This window comes from Macrobrachium nipponense, chromosome 5 (assembly GCF_015104395.2).
Source record: "Macrobrachium nipponense isolate FS-2020 chromosome 5, ASM1510439v2, whole genome shotgun sequence".
In the NCBI taxonomy this organism is placed as follows: domain Eukaryota; kingdom Metazoa; phylum Arthropoda; class Malacostraca; order Decapoda; family Palaemonidae; genus Macrobrachium; species Macrobrachium nipponense.
In genome coordinates this window covers 58,051,841-58,064,452 of record NC_061107.1, presented here as the reverse complement: position 1 = coordinate 58,064,452, position 12,612 = coordinate 58,051,841, and the positions used below count along the sequence as shown (strand labels likewise).

At 45.2% G+C, this 12,612-nt stretch overlaps 1 protein-coding gene across 1 annotated transcript in view; it reads right to left on the bottom strand.

Moving 5' to 3' along the window:
- LOC135215795 (uncharacterized) overlaps positions 1–12,612 on the bottom strand; it is a 235,650-nt gene that overhangs the window by 128,313 nt on the left and 94,725 nt on the right. The window contains exons 6-7 of the mRNA XM_064250746.1: positions 7,680–7,951; positions 6,660–6,820 (exon numbers count right to left, since the gene is read on the bottom strand). Of these exons, the coding sequence (XP_064106816.1) occupies positions 6,660–6,820; positions 7,680–7,951 (433 nt within the window). The remainder of the gene's footprint in view (positions 1–6,659; positions 6,821–7,679; positions 7,952–12,612) is intronic.

Sequence of the window (12,612 nt, the reverse complement as noted above, 5' to 3'; positions counted from 1 at the left end):
TAACCGCAGTGCTAATGAAGAGGCGTCGACACTCAGGCCTGAGGTGTCGAGTTCTCTTCAGATAGCGCCGTAGCGCCCTCACAGGACAAAGCAGCATCTCATCCGCATCGTTATCGGTGAAGTCCACCTTAGGGAGGGGATTGTGAAAGACTCAAACCTGTCGTCAGGTATGTTTAACATTGAATGATAAGACAATGAAGTTCCCCTACTCTCTTTGCCAATGCCAGGGCCAGCAAGAAGAGGGTCTTGAGGGTCAGATCCCTGTCTGACGACTCTCGGAGTGGCTCGAATGGTCTTCAAGTCAAACTCCTAAGGACGAGAGTCACATCCCACTCATGGGGCCTGAGTTCCCTGGGTGGGCAAGACCTTTCGAAGCTCCTCATGAGCAAGGAAATCTCGAACGAATTCGAGATATCCATTCCCCTCAGTTTCAGGACCAGGGCCAGGGCGGCTCTGTATCCTTTGACTGTGGGTACTGAGAGGAGCTTCTCTCGGCGAAGAAAAACGAGGAAATCCGCTAACTGCTGAAGAGTGGCTCTGAGAGGAGATAGACCCCGTCTACGACACCAACCACAGAAGACGGTCCACTTCCCCTGGTACACAGCTGCAGAGGACTATCGGACGTGTCCAGCCATCTCTGCTGCTGCGCTGCGAGAAAAGCCTCTCGTTCGCAAGAGATGGTGGATAACAGCCAGCCGTGAAGTTGTAGGGACTGGACTGCTCGGTGGTACCGTTCTACGTGTGGCTGGGCTAGAAGGTTGTGCCAGTGGGGCATCTCTCTCGGTTCTTCCGCAAGCAGAGCCAGCAGGTCGGATACCAAACGGCTGTGGTCGTTTGGGAGCCACCAGGATCATCCTGAGATTCGGAGTGGCCAGCGCTCGGCTAATCACTTTCCGAATCAGACAGAAGGGAGGAAAGGCGTACACGAAGAGGTTGTCCCAGGGGTGTTTGAAGAGCGTCCTCTGCAGCTGCCAATGGGTCCGACACAGCTGAAAAGAAAACCTGGAGTTTTCTGTTGTGCCGGGTGTAGAACAGGTCCATGACTGGTCGCCCCCACAGGTTGAAGAGCCTTTCCGCCACATCTGGGTTTAGAGACCACTTGGTTCCTATCACCTGATCCCGACAGCTGAGCTTGTCTGCTACTACATTCCTCTTGCCTGGAATGTAGCGTGCTGACAGCTCTATTGAGTGAGCTGTGGCCCACTCGTGCACCTGCACGGTCAACTGGTGTAGCGGGAGAGACACTAGGCCCCCCTGCTTTGTTGACGTATGCCACTACTGTGGTGTTGTTCGCACATCGCACACCGAGGTGTCCCACCAAGCGGTCCGGGTTGGAATTCTTGGAGAGCTAGAACGCCGCCTTGAGTTCCAGGACATTGATGTGAAGGTTGATGCGTCTGAAAACAGCAACATCTCCGGGGGGGGAGTGCGGAGAGGCACTCCTCTTAAGAGGTTCCTATTGTCGAGCCACCAGGCTAGGTCCTGCCTCACCTTCCCCGTGAGGGACACGGGGAAGTAAGGTGGATCCCTTGCCTTTGACCAACTCTCCTTTAGTCTCCACTGGAGAGACCGCAGGTGAAGACGTCTGTGAGGAACTAACTTCTCGAGTGACGACAGGTGGCCGATCACAACTTGCCATTGCTGAGCTGCGTGTTCCTGCCGAGACAGGAACTGGACGGCTGCCTCCCTGAATTCTCCACTTGGTCAAGGACCGAGTCAGCCAGCTCTGATTGCGGCAGACCCACCGTCATCTTGGGTTCCCTCTTCAGGCCCCAAAATGACTCGAGCCGGGACGTGGGCTCAGAAGGTGGTAGTGGCGATCCTTCCCCAAGGCCGTTGTGCTGACGAATCAGCGCAATGACCTCGGCAAAGTTCCTCTGGATCTCGGGAGTAACCGCGTCTTGAGGAGTAGGACCGTCCAGTCCCTCCAACAAGAGCAGCTCTCGAGACTCTCCTCCTTCAGAAGGAGGAACAACGACAGACCCCTCACGGTCGCCTCCTGCTACATGCGCGTACGTCCTGGCCGGTCCTAAAACCGTGCCTGGTGCGTACGGCGTCGCAGCGGGATCGTGAGGGGTGCACCCCTCACGATCACTCCTGGATACCTCGCTCTTCCCGGCGTATCCCGAGGAAGTTGAAGGTATCGGAGAGGCAGACCTGACGCTCCCTCCTCGCTCGCTGGCAGGACCAGCGTGCTTGGAGGGCTGCGGCCGATCACCAACCCGCGGTGGGGATCGAGCTGCAGGCCTGGCCGTGCCACTCACGTGTGGCGAGCGGCTCGACTGAGCACGTCAACCCCGTCCTGTGCGTCAGACGAGCTGCTGCTGGTCGCCCTATCCGCCCGGTCCTGATGGGAGCGGCGGTCAGGCGACCTGCAGAGCTCGCTGTCGCGGTGAGACCGGAGGCTGGTACCGACGGCCGGGGGGACCTCTTCCCAGCCTCAACCCGTGGCCGGTCGGAGACCGTCAGGTCAGCCCGAGCTGCCGGCTGGTCGCTGCGAGAGCGTCCCCTGGCCTGGCGAGTCGCCTGAGCGGCTCTCACCAGTCTTCTGCTCCGTGCCTCGGTCTTGATGTTGAGCGAACTCGGGCGTCGAAACCTTGGCTGCACGATCTCCCGCGGGAGACCGTACACTCGGAACTTCTCTCGAACGAGAAGCCGAGCCGGATCCTGGCTTAGCGGCACCAGGCGAGGAAGTACTGGCCGAAGCCGGTACCCCTCTGGTCCCTGTCTTCTTCTTTACAGAAGGAGAGACGGGCCCCGTTCCCGAAGGAACAGGAGGACCAGCAGAAGAGCCCCCCGACTCGCCGGAGCGAGACGGGCCCTTAGAAGGTCCCAAAGGAGCCTTCTTAGGGGGGGAGGAGGCAACCTTCTTCTTCTTCGGCATGGAAGCCTTGGAAGTCGAAGGGGGAGAGGAGGCAGCAGACGATGAAGACGACGACGACACCTTCCTCTTCTTCGTCAGCTTCCGCAGGACAGACGTCAGGTCTTCCATCCAATACGGAGCCGGGGCAGTTGCCGAAGCAACAGGGCCCGACTGCACCTGTCCGGAAGGACCTGAGCCTGGAGTAGCACCACCACGAGCAGGAACGACAAGAGCAGGAGCGGGAACAGCTGGAACAACAGGAGCGTCAACAGTGGCTGGGACAGCAGGAGCGGCATGAGCGGCTGGGCCAGCAACAGTAGTAGCGGCAGGTACGGCCGGAAAGTCAGGCGACCCAAGCGTCTTGTTCTCAGCCACCAACATTCTAGGCACAGGAGGCAGGTCCAGGGGGGAGCTTTTTGGGCAGCGGAAGTCCGGGGTCGGCAGCACAAAGAAACCAGGTGGAGGTGGCACGCCCCTCCTCGGTACGGCAGCGAGTGGCATCTGTACTGCAGCTGTTGGGGTCACCGAAGTCACATGAGGGGTGTAAACAAGGTGCGGAGGGGTGGCGTACCCTGGAGTAGTAAGTGTAGTTGTAGTGGTCACCACACCATGTGTGACCACTGTCAACCCCGCCAACCGCTGGATCAACCCCTGGATGCTAGGCACTCCCTGCAGCCCCAGCAACTCCCACACCTGCCCAAGGTCGTCTCTCGCGGAAGGCACACCTGCGGAAGCAACAGTCGGGTGAGTTAGAGGGGTTCCCTCGCGCTTGGGGGGGGACGAACCCCACCCAGAGCAGACGGAAGACCCCGAGTACAACTGCACATCCGGGTAGCGAGCGCCCTCCTCCACACTCGACGGATCGAGTGAGGAGCAGGACTCCGCTACCCCCCCTGCAGGGGAAGGCGCGAAACATGGGGGCTGACCAGGGGGTAGGAAGGAAGACGAGGTATCCATCACCAAAGGATTCGCTGGAGAGCTTTCCCACGACTCCTTTGCAGGCCTACGTCTCTTCCTACCCTCGTACAGAACCCACTGCGCCTCGGACCCATTCATACAAGTGATACAAGGTTCAGCCCGGGAGCATTCTCGCCCCCGGCACCGCGTACAAAATTCATGTGGATCTACGTCCACAAAGGAGCGGAAATCCACCGCACTTACGCCCTCCAGCCCGGGACACACTCTACGGGCAACTGGGGGGCGCGGAGAAAGCTCCATCTCTTGATCCATCTTTGTTTATTTATTCACTTTATCAATGAAATAAACAAAAGAAAAAACTGTACTTACAAGTTTCTTTCACTCTACAGACAAACCAGAAAAAGGATAAATCCAACCAAAGCATACGACGAGTAGCAGGCAGAGCGATGACGAGCACGTCTTGACACACCACGGCCGAAGGCAAAAGTGATTCTTACCTCTCAGGCGCGCAGGCGCGCGCACTGTCGGACAAGCAGTTAACTACCGTTCTCCCCTTGTTTGAAGCTTACGACCATTCCAGCTGCCGCTAGCTACTTCCTATTGTTAAAGGACCAAGGGTTTGTATTACGTATCGGAACAAAAAGTGTATTAGTGTACATGGTATACAAGAAATACTGTGCGTAAAATGTGGAAGCTTACCTTTCGAGTGAGGCTATCTCCGAAAGTGGCGGCAGAGGAGGAGGAGAACAAACGGCAGATACGTACGTACGTACACTTAACTTTACGAACACACATAAAAAAATGTAAGGAAAACATACATAAACTAAAATTTACGAAACACATTAACAAAACTGTAACACTTAACTTTACAAAAAACTAAAATTAACATTTTTATTTCTTTTTTTTATTTTAACTCTTTTTAAACTTTTTTTTACTTTTACGTAGTTTTTTTTTTTTTTTTTTTTTTTTTTACAGAATTTCAACTTCATCACCACTTTCAACTTTCTGTTTATCACTTGGTTCTTCCTTTTTGCTTTCAAATTTCTGTTTTTCATCACTTAGTTCCTCCTTTTTGCTTTCAACTTTCTGTTTTTTATCACTTGGTTCTTCCTTTTTGCTTACTCCTGCTAATGCTAAAGGCCTCTTTAATCCACATCACTGGAAGCTTCTCCTTAAGCACTTTGTGGGCCTTGAAGGCTCGAGGAGTCTCGGAATGATACACAAGTAGGGGCTTCACCTTGCAATCCCCCATTGGCGTTCAAACAAAGTGCGAGCGTAAGCCTGTCTTTCATAGGCTTATGCCCGGGTAGCTTCTTCTCTTCCTCTGTGATGTACATCCGACGAGGCATTTTTTTCCAAAAAAGGCCAGTCTCATCACAGTTGAAAACTTGCTGAGAACTGTAGCCTTCCTTGGTCATCATCTCGTCGAAAGTCTTTCTAAATGCTTCGGCCGCTTTTGTGTCCGATCTGGCAGCCTCCCCATGCCGCACCACCGAATGGATGCCAGTTCGTTTACGAAATTTCTCAAACCAGCCATGCAAAGCCTTGAACTCTGGGGTTTGCGTTGATGTCGCTTCCCCTCCGTCGTCTTCCACCTGCGCAATCAAATCGCCGAAAATAGCGCTGACCTTGTGGGAGATTGCCGTCTCCGTTACCGTATCGCCAGCGATTTCTTTGTCTTTTATCCAGACAAGAAGCAGCCGTTCCATCTCGTCGTGCACGTGGGTCCTCTTGCTGGACAAAATAGTGATGCCCTTGGATGGTGTAGCTGCTTTGATGGCATCCTAATGTTTAAGGATGGGGCCTATTGTCAACGGATTTCGGCCGTATTCCTTGGCGATCACACTCAATCGCATACCAGCTTCATACTTCTTGATGATCTCCATCTTTGTCTCCAAAGAGAGCATTCGCTTCTTTCCGTGAATTTCAACTTTCTTGGGACCCTTGGCTACGTTATTTTGTACGTAATTTATGTATAAGTACAATAAAGTTTTTGCACAACACGATAAAGTAAGTATACTGCAACGAAATCACTAACGAATTTACGTAACTAAATGAAATCGTTAGACCGAACGAATACCGCGTGCGTACGATAACGATGCTGGTACGAAGTGGACGAGGTAGGCACGCCACCACGTATACGTACATAGATGCATGATGGGAGGGGTGCTGTCCAATAGGAGAGAAGGATCTCATGGCGGTGACTAGCATCAGGAACCAATGGGAGAGCAGGAGGATGGTGGCGAGTCTACTCAGTTGGCGGCGCGCAAGTTTCAAAATTGTTATCGGTGGTTCGGGCGAATCTTGGACTTTCAGAAACCTTTCGTATCTTGAAAACTTTTCGTATGTAGAGCCGTTAAATTTTTCGTATTGGCTTTCGTATCTCGAGTTTTTCGTAAGTTGAGCCTTTCGTATCTCAAGGTACTACTGTAAATCCAAAGCAATACGACGATGAAGCGGGCAGAGAGCGATGGCGAACACGTCCTCACACCACACAGCCGAAAGCAAAAGTGGTTCTTCACCTCCCAGGCGCGCGGCGCGCGCACTGTTGGACAAGCAGTTAACTACCAAACTCCCTTGTTCGAAGCTTACGACCATCCAGCTGCCGCTAGTTACCTTCCTATTGTAAAAGGACCGATGGTTTGTATATCGTACTGGAACAAATGATGTTTAATTACTTTAATAATGTAACATTACTGTTTTCTTGCTCATTTCTTTGATTACCTTGTATATACAGTACTGCTGTTTCCTTCCTTCTTATCTCTACCTATTTCACTATTTTTCTTCGAACTACATAAACCTAAAATGTTCCACTTTAAATAGTCAGTTAATAAGGTCCTAAAACAATATGTATACGATGATTAAATGTGAAACTTACCAACAAATCTAGGAAGAGAAACCACAGCATCAACTTGTGACATTTTATCCATGTATGGGAAAGGCTTTAACAATTCCTTATTACGCTTCAAAGTTCGCAGACGGTTAGTATATAACTGACGGAGAAGAAAATAATAGACTCGACATTCTTCCCCAGTATATCTGAAATATTATTGATGATATGAAACGTTATGTCTTTAAAACAAAAATTTGTTTTCATAAAAACTCACTAATCATACATATGCCGGACATTTGAGCTCTGAATATCCCTGGCTCACCAGTTTTGACATTTACCATGCAAAAAGGAATGTTGCAATTACCAGTTCACAGTGAATGCTTACAAGACAGACATAGAGACAAATAAAACATTATTATTTATTATGAATTGAGAACCAGCCTGAGAAGAGCCTTTATTAGGTTCAGAGGTCTGGATAAACTAATCCTTTATAATAATAATAATAATAATTATGAACCGAGAGAGAAAGAAAAAAAAAGAGCCTGTCTACTGTTTTTTATTCATTACACAGTAAGATAAATCTTCACATTAATATGCATTTTTATAATTCTGAGCCTACCCCACATGAAGAATTTGGCAGTGTTTGGAACTTCCTTATTGAGAATACTCTACTAAATTTGGCTAAAGAAACCAAATACTATCATAGGAAATTTTGCAATTGGCCTACAAATAGCCCAAGAGAGAAAGGCCTGGAAATTACAAAGACTTCTAGTAAGCAGAAAATCTAAAGAAAAATAAAACAGGCGGCTATTTTGGGTGACTCCATCCCGACCAAAGATCACATGTCGTATACATTACAAAACAACACAGCATAATGCTGAGAATTATTACCTAATTTTCAAAAGACATGCAAGACTAACAGAGTGATACAGATAAGGAATTATCTTCTGAAAATTATGAAAATATTATCACCAGTTTTTATACAATAAACCTGAGTATTGTAAGTGATTAAAATTTGAAGAACTGCAAAACTAACAAGTAACAAATATAAACTGTCCACCATACCTATAACCATGACTCCCCATGTCTCTGCTTATCAGTTCAAATAAACCTGCATATTTTCTTCCATCCTGCCGATATGAAATGACAAGATCTAACAGCAAAATGGCTGCATCATGACTCCAATAAGGGACAAACTGATCATCTTCAGCCACAACTGGATCTGGTGAAAATCCAAGAGTAACTTCAGTCTCCTCAAGGAGCTGCAATTCATTGCAAAATGGAAAGGGATTTCTGCTGTGGTATCCTCTACGCAATAGAGCAATATGTTCTTCAATCTGTCATTGGGATAGAAAAGACATTTTTTGTCAGTGAAAATGTACAGTAGGTTTTAACATCATTCCAATAAAAAACAATATGCAGTGCTATGAACATAAGATAAATGCAAAAAGACAACTCTCCCCAATTTTTTCCTAAAACATTCCACCAATCTACAATAAATTTATATCAAACCAACAAAATGAGCGCATGACTGAAGGTAGCAACAAAAACATGTTCAATAAAAGATAAAGTGTCACTGAGCTTGTATGTGAAAACATACAAAGCAAACAGGGTTTTGAGAAATACTGTAGTTTTTTTTTTCTATTAATAATTCAAATACAAAAATTCTTCCAGGAAGTAAAGTTTATTTGGAGACTTAATTCAGTGTAAAATCTAAATCCTACATTTTATCTTTCTCTGATAAAAATTAAAATACATAATCTATGGAAACTGTACTCAGTAAGAAATACCCTCTGACTTTTGAGAGAAAAAAATTAGATTCAAATTTCATCAGACCAAATTCTTTCATTGTACTAAAGGTCTAAAGGTAGCTATGAGCACTAGAGACAAGAGAATAGTCATTGCACAATGTCTGACAAAACATATATATGCAAAGAGAATAAGCAACCAGGCCCTTCTCACCCATGTTAGATCTTGGAAAACAAAGTATGGCTACTGATAACTTGAGAGGATATATAAACTACTGCAAACACCTCATTCCTAGCTCAACAGAGACATTAATGTTGTGTGCCAGTGAAAATCTATCAAGGACCTGGAAAATCACTATCCATGCTGCTCACGTGATGTTACTTTAGTTCATCTTTAATTTTGGCAAATATTTCATTTTTCCAAAATCCTATATAGCAACATGCTTGCTATCCATATTTTCTGTCACTTAACCCTCTTACGCCGATTGGACGTATTGAACGTCGAGATAATTGTCTCCCGGGTGCTGATTGGACGTATTAAATGTTGACATAAGAAAAGTTTTTTTAAAAATTCGCGGAAAAATACTTATAGGCCTACCAGGCAAAAACTTTTGAATCACACGCCTTGGGGGATGCTGGGAGCTCACGGATCAAGGCGTTGTTTTGTTTACAATCGTTACCCAGGCGCGCAAGTGCGAATTTCTTTCTTATCGCACTAAAAAGTATCAGCGACACATCTCAGAAATGATGTCGTCACTTTGACATAATTTTTGTACCATTTTAAATTAGCTGTTACATGGAGTATTATATATGAAAATGTGTGCAATTTCATGTAGAATACAACAAAAAATACTCATGATTGTAACATTTATCAGTTTTGAAATATTTTCATATAAATAACTTTGTGCCAAAATTTCAACCTTCGCTCAACTTTGACTCTACCGAAATGGTCAAAAAATGCAATTGTAAGCTAAAACTCTTATATTCTAGTAATATTAAATCATTTACCTTCATTTTGCAACAAAGTGGACGTCTCTAGCACAATATTTCGATTTATGGTGAATTTATGAAAAAAAAAAATTTTCCTTATGTCCGCGCGGTAACTCTTCCGATAAATTTTTTCGTGCGATTGTCATAATGTTTGCACCTTTTTAAATTCGCCGTTACATAAAGTTTTATATATGGAAATGTGCGCAATTTTATACACAACACAACTAAAAACAACCCATGGTTGTAGCTTTTATCAGTTTTGAAATATTTTCATATAAATAACGATAAGTACCAAAATATCAACCTTCGGTCAACTTTGACTCTACCGAAATGGTCGAAAAAGGCAATTGTAAGCTAAAACTCTTATATTCTAGTAATATTCAATCATTTACTTTCATTTTACAACAAATTGGAAGTCTAAGCACAATATTTCGATTTATGGTGAATTTATGAAAAAAAAAATTTTTTCCTTGCGTCCGCGAGGTAACTTCCGAAAAAAATCAGAAATTTTTTCGTGCGATTGTCGTAATGTTTGCACCATTTTAAATTAGCCGTTACATAAAGTTTTATATATGAAAATGTGCGCAATTTCATGTACAATACAACAATAAATGATTGAAGGTTGTAGCTTTTCTCATTTTCAAAATATTTGCATATAAATCACAAAAAATAGAAAAAAACCACGTTCGGTCAACTTTGACACTACCAAAAGTCGAAAAACGCAATTGTAAGCTAAAACTCTTACAGTCTAGTAATATTCAGTCATTTATCTTCATTTTGAAACAAATTTTAAGTCTCTAGCACAATATTTAGATTTATGGTTTATTTAAAAAAAAAACTTTCCTTTCCTCCGAGGGTGGATTCTCCGCGGCAAATCTCTGAAATGTGCACGTCGCATTCTCGTTAAATTTGCTCCATTTCATATTAGGCGTTTCATAGAGTTTTATATATGAAAATGTGCGCAATTTCATGTAGAATACAACAATAAATAATAGAAGGTTGTAGCTTTTCTCATTTTCAAAATATTGCATATAAAAAAAATAAAAAAAATTCGACATTCGATCAACTTTAACTCATCTGAAAAGGTCGAAAACTGCAATTGTAAGCTAAAACTCTTACAGAATAGTAATATTCAATCATTTATCTTCATTTCAAAAAAAAGTTGGAAGTCTCTAAAACAATATTTAGATTTATGGTGAATTTAAAAAAAAAAAAACATTTTTTTACGTCCACTCGTTACAAATTCATGCATCATTTTGTGATAATAATTTCTCTGTGTTGCTTTGATTGTTTTACAATGTGTTATATACCAAAATGATTGTAATTTAGTGTACAATATAACGAAAAAAAATTAACTTGTTAGCTTTAACCGTTTTGCTCACAGCGCGATTTGAATACAATTATATATGAAATTTTATTTTCACGCTATCATATATCGCATTATTTATACTATATAATAATGATTTTTTTTTTTCATTTCTGATGGTTGCATACTAAACTTCAGGCAATGACAAAAAAAAAGGAGCCACAAATGAACTCTTAATCTTTAAAACTAAGTGCGCTGTCATTTTTTTGAAAAAAATATTTTTTCCGCTTCGGCGCTCACTCCGAGACAGCCTCGGCTTACGAGAGACGATTTTTATTATACCCCTTCGGCGTAAGAGGGTTCAAAGCTAATATGGCATATTAAGTTAACTTTCCTTTACACAAGACTAACATAAATCAAGTAAAATAACAATTTGTCGGAAATTGTATTTTTTCTAACTATACAAACCTGATGTCCTTTAACAATAGGAAGGTACTTAGCGGCAGCTGAACTGGTCGTAAGCTTCGAACAAGGGGGTTCGGTAGTTAACTACTTGTCCAGCAGTTGGTGGTCAGCTCGACTGGGAGAGGAGTCACTTTGCTTTAGGCCCAGGAAATGCAGAGTGAGGGGTGGCATGAGGTGGGACTATATGTAAAGGACCTCAGGTTTGCATAGTTAGGAAAAATACAATTTCTGACAAATTGTTATTTGTTCCGATATGTATACAAACCCTCGGTCCTTTAACAATAGGAAGACTCACTTCTTGGTGGGTGGAATCTGAGTCTTGTGAACAGACTGGTGTTCGTCCTACCATGGATTCCCTCCCTGGTCGTAAGAGCAGAGCGATGGATCCTAGCCTCTGCCCAGCTGATCGGGGCATGCACCGCAGGATCAGTGGTCAGACTTCCGGACCAGATTTATAAGAGGGAGGCAAGCGTACCTCTTATAAATAGCAAAAGGCAAGAACTAGTTCCTACTTCAAAAGCCTTGTCGGGGAGTGGTGGATAAACACTCCTATCCCTACTGAGAGGGATAGAATGGAGCTCGGATGTGTAGCCTACCTGCATCAGCCTCCTGTTCAGCGTAGTGACGACCGCGGCCATCTGCCCACAGGTAGAGGAGAAGAACGAAGGAGAAGAGAAGCCAGTCACACTCTCTTTCACTCGTCCATTCATGCAGTCACACAAGGATGCGATGCTGTTCTGTCCGCTTGGATGCTGGGTAGACTACACTTGTTGAGCAGCCACCACGGGTCCCAAGAAAAAAGTGTCCAAGGACATATGGGTGATATCCTGAAGGTAGAATGAAGTGAAGGTGGTCTGGTTGGCCCAAACCCCTGCCTTCAGAACCTGCGCCAGGGAGAAGTTCTTGGGGAACACAAGAGTTGGACCAATACCTCTGTCTTCGTGTGCTCTCGGACGAAGGGTACAGGTGTCGTCACTACCAGTTGTCTCGTACGCCCTCCTGATCACCTCATGCAGCCAGTAAGAAAGAGTGTTCTTGGAAACTTCTTTCTTGGTAACTCTAGTGCTAACGAAGAGGCGTCGTAGCGCACTCACAGGACAAAAGCATCTCATCTGCATCATTGTCGGTGAAATCCTTCAGGGAGGGGATTGTAAAGGACTCGAACCAGTCGTCAGGGACCGAAGGATTCTGAGTCTTCGCTACGAGGTTCGGGATGAAATCGAGCGTCACAGATCCCCATCCCCTGGAATGCTTGACATCGAAGGAAAGACCATGAAGTTCCCCTACTCTCTTCGGCAATGCCAGGGCCAGCAAGAAGAGGGTCTTGAGGGTTAGATCCCTGTCTGATGACTCTCAGAGTGTCTCGAAGGATCTGCAAGTCAAACTCCTAAGGACGAGAGGCACATCCCACCCCGGGGGCCTGAGTTCCCTGGGTGGGCAAGACCTCTCAAAGCTCTTCATCAGGAGGGAGATCTCAAAAGAAGAGGAG